At 39.6% G+C, this 7,259-nt stretch overlaps 1 protein-coding gene across 1 annotated transcript; it reads right to left on the bottom strand.

Moving 5' to 3' along the window:
- Positions 1-1,701: 1,701 nt before the first annotated feature.
- LOC137272652 (ATP-dependent Clp protease proteolytic subunit, mitochondrial-like) lies at positions 1,702-7,254 on the bottom strand. The gene is made up of 6 exons (XM_067805047.1): positions 7,154-7,254; positions 6,466-6,636; positions 4,421-4,517; positions 3,409-3,596; positions 2,499-2,604; positions 1,702-1,918 (listed from the first exon to the last, which is right to left on the bottom strand). Exons 1-6 carry the CDS (start codon positions 7,166-7,168, stop codon positions 1,794-1,796), a joined length of 702 nt encoding a protein of 233 aa, XP_067661148.1. The 5' UTR covers positions 7,169-7,254; the 3' UTR covers positions 1,702-1,793.
- Between the last annotated feature and the right edge of the window lie 5 nt (positions 7,255-7,259).

Below are 7,259 nucleotides of genomic sequence, written 5' to 3'. Positions count from 1 at the left end.
CACCAGTATATTACTGATTAAATAAACAAGCAAAGTCATATGACTGCACAGGAAATGTCCCGTCCAAGTTGTTGATGATATTGTGCAGGGAATCCATGTACAGATGCAGGAGCTATAGTTGGTTTGACTCAAAAGTGGACCTATGAATTGCAACCTAACTTGAAAGCTAATTAACATTTACAACATCTAATTAACATCAATCAAATGTTGATCATAATCAAAACCAACGTTCATACCAATCATACCAACGCTCTGATTTCTTTTAGCAGAATTTTTGTCCTAAATATAAACAACTATCAATGAAACTTTGATGTAGTTCACTGTTTGTTACGAGGGAAGATTGCACATAGTGGAACAGGCAGGTGTGCGAGGAAGGATGCAGGTACCATACCACAGGTTAATGAATCAATACCTTTGTCAGCACTTGTGCACTCTCTTTTCAAACTGCACCCCTCCCTCTTAACAAATAGTGAACTGTGTCAGAATGTAAATGATAATTTGTTAAACAGATTTTTTTATTTTCCGAACATAAATTCTGCAAAAAATTTCAGAGTTGGTTTTTTGTTTTCATTATGACCAGTGTTTTATTGAGTATTGTGTGCTTATTAATTTTCTAGTTAGATTGAAATTCACTTTGCTTTTGAGTCAAACCAGTCTAAGTAAACTTAGCCCCAGTGTTATTGTTACACTCCTACACTGGGTCTAACAAAACCTAATAGAAGGTTGCATCCGGTAACCTTTGAGATTGACCAATCACAGCACAGCTTATCAAGTCGCGAAAGTGGACATGGGCACATACTTTTTAAACTGTTACCCACACAAAGGTTTGTACCAGAAAAGTTCCGAATGCTATTTTCACTTCATTCACTTCCAGGTGATGCACACCATGTCAGTGAATAAACAGCCACTGAAAATAGCGTTTTTGGCAATATTCAGGGATGTCAGCTTGTGGAAATATTAGCTAATGGTAACCATGTCAACACAAACCAAAAAGCATATATTCTGCAGGTCAAATATCAGTTTTATATGCAGATTTTCATTTGTTGAGAGATCATTGTCAGTTACCAGAGTATTTTGTAAGTCCCCCAAACCCTAGACAGTAGCTGTTGTCAGATTGGTTAAATCCGTTGAGCAGTCTCGCATTTGACTGGACAGTCATAGGTTGCTCAAACGTTACCCGACATGACCTCCTACTAGGGTTTCTTACGCCCAATGTGGAAGTGTAATGAATAACACTGGGGCTAAGTTTACTTAGACTGAAGTCAAACTGGCTATACTGTGAGTTGACAGTTTGTTTATGAATCTTTGACTACCATAGCAACGTGGAAACTATGACTTTATCAAACAACCTCACTGCCCAGAGAATGTCTGGATAGAAGTATACTAATTGAGCACTCAACTATATTTATGCAGAGAACTATAAGGTGTTACTTTGGGTAATAAAATCAAAGAAATCTCACAAGAAAATCTCAGGTACAGACATTCCTGCTAATGACAACTACTGGATGACTTGCACCATGTATCCTTGATTTTCAACAGTATTACTATAACAGGGTGTCAAACTTGCATATTCACTGAACTGATAATTCTAAAAAATATAATAATGGCTGTTTGATATCTTCACAAATTGAATGTAACTGTAGATACAACACTGAAAAAACAGACCTTGACTTTCAAACACTACAATCATGAAAAGTAGAATTTACATTGTTCACATATTTTTATTAATACATGTGAGATTTATAGAAAAACAGAGTTTATACACAAGGACAGATCTATATGGACACATCAGGTCATGATGACCTCTTGGACTCCTCCTCATCTTCTAATGTGGGTGGATGCTCCAGCACAGAGTCGATCAACCCAAACTCCTTTGCTTCATAAGGATCCATGAACCGGTCGCGCTCCATACTGTCCTCTGAAAACACAGCAGCTTACACTGAGGCTGAGGCTAACGTGAACATGATTACTCATAGTGATGGTTACTGAACTCATTGCACAGATACAAGGACAAGCCTGAGTGTGTGGCTTCCCAATGATAGGAGCATATTGCTGATAAATAAACAAGCAAAGTCATGAGACTGTAAAGGAAATGTCCCGTCCAAGTTGTTGATGATATTGTGCAGGGAATGCATGTACAGATGCAGTAGCTATAGTCAGTTTGGCTCAAAAGTGGACTGATGAATTGCAACCTATGATGGATACTAAGGCTGTAATGAAGCACTGAGGTCAGCATACTGTATGACTGAAACTACGAAAACTTGTTCCTATTTCATATAAACTGTCAATTCATTTGGGAATGGACTTCAAGTGAGACAGTTCAAGGAGAAAACTTGGCAGTAGTATGTTGCAATAGACTATCGCCATAGGTGTTTCCCCCTCTCTAGTCGCCACAAATGGAAACTATAATCAGAGACAGTATACTGACCTCAGTCCATGCACTTGTTTTAGGCTACTAATATGACATAGGGATGTGTTCCTGCCAACACAATACTAACCTATGACCTTGAGAGGCTGCTTTGTGTGTTTAACATAAAGTCTGTTAATCTGCTTCTTCAGTTTCACGATTTCTTCAGCTTGGATTTGGATGTCTGTGGCCTGCCCCTGGAATGGTTATATGAGAGACAGTTTGAGTGAGTGAGTGAGGGAGAGAAGGGAGGTCTAGAGACTGGAACAGATTTTCAGTTTTATCACATCAGTTGGTAAGGATCCTGTCATTCTGAAGTAATTACAGACTTGTTCTCTGGAATAAATGCTGAGCTAGCTGACTCAAAAAGTAGGAACTTGGTGATGTGAATCAAGCTCTAAGGCCTAGTACCACTTAACTTTGCTGCTTTTGTGTCCTTGTAATTGTCACTCCGCAATATACCGAAAATATGATGGCAGCCTTGAACAATAAAACAATTCAGTGACTGATATTACAAGGAATGATCCACACCATCTAACAAGAGACAGAATAAGACACCTGATCACACATATGGCCTCTTCTAACAAAAGAAAGACACATTTCTGTTTCACTAGACAATATTACAAACCAGGCTGGGAGGTCCAGAGATGGTGTTTAAACATACCACTGAAACTTTATCACACCAACCCATGTTATCATTCGGTGAATTCAGTCCATTGAAGGATTAACCAACCCATAAAGATCCGGGGTAGAATAGATCTTCAGCAAAACAAGCTTGCCACAAAAGGCGACTAAGCTTGCTGCAAGAGGCGACTAATGGGATCGGGTGATTAGGCTCACAAACTTTGTTGACAAATGTCACTGGTTTCCAACTACACAGATCAATGCTCATCCTGTTATCAATGGATTGCCTGGTCCAGACTCGATTATTTACAGACAGCGGCCATACAGCTGGAATACTGCCGAGTGTGGCATTAAGCTAAACTCAAGGATTAACCTACCGATGCCTGTCCGGATGGCTGATGCACCATGATTCTGGAGTTGGGTAATGAGTGCCTCATGCCTGGTTCACCTGCACACATCAAAAGTGACGCCATGCTGCATGCCTGACCCACACACCAGGTGGCGATAGGGGGCTGGATGTACTGCATGGTGTCATAGATGCCCAGTCCGGCCGTCACGGAGCCCCCTGTTTCACACACAAGCCAAGACGTACAATACACTGTCACAAAAGGAAGATTCATTATACATAAAAACTCAAACCCTGACAGACAGAGTATAGTCTCTTATTAATGTAAGGAAAAGCAACCTAACCAATCAACAAATTACACCAAGTTTTTCCTCATGTTTTTTTTAATGCAAGCTGTAATATGATTAGATTGTTCCTCTGGCTTCTTCAAATGGTGTTAAGTCTACATATTCAGTTGCTGGTATCCACGCCCTGGGCATGCCTTGAACCCGAGCTTTTCCGTCTCTCATTGATTTACATTTTCAGTCTAAACTTCTGAATGAGGATCAGGTGGTCAGGCCTGCTGACTTCGTAGCCAAATGTCATTGGTTCCCAAATGGGCAGTTGATCACTGGATTGTCTGGTCCAGACACGATTATTTAAAGACCACCCACATATTGCTGGAATATTGCCGAGTGCAGCGTAAAATAAAACTGACCCACTCTAAATGAGGTTTTAGCTATAATGTAAAAACCAGTGATACTACTGGTGTGAGTAACATATTGGCAGTCTGTGAGTGAGTATTGCTGTACTTCACTTTCTGCGGGGTACACCAGAAATGGGCATGTTGTATCCAGGTAGTGAATCGAACCCACATCCTTGATCTGACAAGTCAATGCTTTAATCAACAGGCTACCCCAACTCACTGCACTTAATATCAACTTGGCTGGAAGATCTACGCAAAGTGTGCAACCATGTTTTTATGTAACTGTATACACAAATATCTCAAACATATACCAGCAACACCTAGCAAACAGGATATTTGGAATATAAGCACTTCTGACCTGGGCTGTTGATGTACATATGGACTGCCTTCTTGTTGCTCTCTGACTGTAGAAACAGCAGCTGGGCCACCACAAGACTGGACAAGTCATCAGTGATCTGTGCGGTAAAACAATGACAGTGATTACTAGGAGTCATCTGATACATGTTTATATCAAACACTAACATATTTTGGGCATCACTTACACTAACATATATTCACATAAATTAAGTTAGGTTTAAGACTGCATACTGGGATAGAGTTAAATAAAAACAATTATAAACAGGAATCTTTGAGTTTGAAGGAGCCAGAATGTCTCATCATGAGCGGGAGTGAGAGTGGAATGCTTTATCGTCTGCAGCCCCAACATTTTAACGAATAATTCCTCTGTGCAACCTAGGTGTTAGTCCACAATGTGACTAATTCTTGTCTCAATTTTAATATTGACTATTAACTTTATTATTGCACCAAGATCACTTTTTGTACCAAGGACCATTCCACAAAGAGATCATAGCAATGTATATATCACGAACATCAGACCTTAGTTCAAACTTTGTTCTAGCTACCACTAAACAAAGACACAAGAATATCCCATTATTGGTCATACCTGTATCATCCTTAATCCTAAAATCAGTACATACAACCATGCAATGTCTATAAGGTTTGTTTTCCAAATGACTGTCATAGGCTATGAAACTGAGTCTGTCAAAACCACCATTTATCTCTTGCTTCAATGGAATCACAATCTGAATGGAATAGTCTTCACATAGCCATTGGTGAATACTGCAATACAATTTCAGTCATCTATACACTTCTGAGTGTACTTTTGTTCTGTTTTCAAATTTCAAAACAAGAGTCTTGTCTTTGTATTGTTTAAAGCAGAGTCTGGAACTGAATTGCCAGTCTGAAACAAGTGCTGATGACTGCTTTCACTTCATTTAGTCATATTATGATCTATTAAAAGGTTTGCAAAAGGCTGTTCTCATTGGCCTGTTATGGGACGTCCTTAAATGTTTGTTCCATGAAGACTTCAGGCCACTAAGTAATCGAAGGAATTACGGAAAATTTGAAGAAATTGCATCTGAAAATGTAAACAACCGAAGCCCACTTACGAAACAATTGCAACGGCATAAAGTTATCACTGGACGCATTTCTAAAAATACTGGGTGATATTTTCAAAACTGAAAAGTTTATTGCTACTGAGAGTATTAAAATGTTACCATCTGACAGAAAATGGTCACCACTCCTGCCATATATCCAGTATGTATAACTTTTATCCATATGAACTTTTGTCTTATTGTGTACTTGTGCTGTTGCATTATTTATTTGTGTAACTGTCTACTGAGTTGAATGAATAATAAAAAAAAAAAAAAATTGCAGCGGCATCAGTAGTTTACCGGTAATAACATAAACACAACGCCCCCATTGGAAGCAATGTTGGTAATACCTGACTGAAACACGCTTGGCCATCTTCGGAGATTTCTCAGCAACGTTCGGTGATTTGTCAGTCGCATCCAGAAACTCACACATCAAAACATGGCGTCACTGGACAGAGCACCCGTCTTGATGAATTTTGTTTTTAATTTCTACTGCTTTCACTAAGTCATGCCCTGGAGGCTTCCGATGTTTGTACGTAAACAACATCCTGGACATGACTTATGACGCTCTTCTGCAGTGACGATCTTTTCCTAAAAAAATAGTCTATAGCTCCGAAGACACCTCATACCTCAACGCATGGGTAATTAGAAAAGTGAAAGCAGTAGAAATTAAAAACAAAATTCATCGAGACAGGTACTCCGTCCAGTGATGCCATGTTTTGATGTGTGAGTTTCTGGACGCGACCGACAAATCACGGAACGGAGCTGAGAAATCTCCGAAGATGGCCAAGCGTGTTTCAAGTATTACCAACGCTGCTTCCGATAGGGGCGTTGTGTTTATGTTATTACCGGTAAACTACCGATATCACTGAAATTGTTTCGCGAGTGGGCTGCGTTTGTTTATATTTGAGATGCAATTCCTTCAAATTTGCCATAATTCCTTCAGTTACTTAGGGGGGCCTGGACTTACTGGACCCATGACACAGATGATTCTTTCCTTGAGCAGCCTGGAGTAGATGTCGTAGGCCCTCTCACCACGACCTGTCTGTTCTATGACAATCGGCACCATAGGAATGTGTCTTGCACATGTTGTCTTGAGGCCACGAACAGCAGCCGGATTGCTGTATACTCGCAACAATGCCTAAAGTAATTAAAAACATAAAAATAACATTCAGAAAGTGCTTGTCATAACACTATGATATGTTAAACTAGCGTAAAACAGATACAGAAGCTCACTTTATTCATTGCTATAACATTATGCAAAAATGCAGGATACAGATGCAGGATACTGATGTTTAATTTTTAAATACATTTTATATGTAACAATACTATACTCTTATGGCACATATCTGTGCTTCGACGGTCATATTCTACTCATATTTACATATTTGTGACAAAGAGAATGAAATACTTTGTCAGCTTCCCAAATTTCACAATACTTAACACCACCACTAACTGCTGATTCGATCGTCATTACAGTATTAGTACGTGCCCTGACTGTGACAGGTTTGCGTGATTAGGACAAGTTTATCCTGACCTGTACCACTTTTAGGTTTACGTCACCTCCGACCATTTGCGATTGCATGGAGTCTTAACGGGTTTGAACCGCTTGTGAACGGATAAATGGCGTGGTTTTTATTTGATGCGAGTCTGCTTACCTTCACACAATTCATCTCGACAAATTTGCTCTGAGAGTCCTCACTTTTGACAGACCTTCACCGCAAGTAACACGTGCATTCTACTTCCGCAATAAACACGCACTTG

Source organism: Haliotis asinina, chromosome 2, assembly GCF_037392515.1.
Source record: "Haliotis asinina isolate JCU_RB_2024 chromosome 2, JCU_Hal_asi_v2, whole genome shotgun sequence".
NCBI lineage: Eukaryota > Metazoa > Mollusca > Gastropoda > Lepetellida > Haliotidae > Haliotis > Haliotis asinina.
Note: the sequence above shows the minus strand (reverse complement) of the source record. Positions and strands in the feature narration are given on the sequence as shown.

Coding starts and splice junctions, on each gene's coding strand:
- LOC137272652 (XM_067805047.1), bottom strand. Junction 4,518..6,465: donor TCATCTGTGTCATGGGTCCA/GTAAGTCCAGGC, acceptor TTTACCGCACAG/ATCACTGATGACTTGTCCAG. Junction 1,919..2,498: donor GCAGCCTCTCAAGGTCATAG/GTTAGTATTGTG, acceptor CTGTGTTTTCAG/AGGACAGTATGGAGCGCGAC.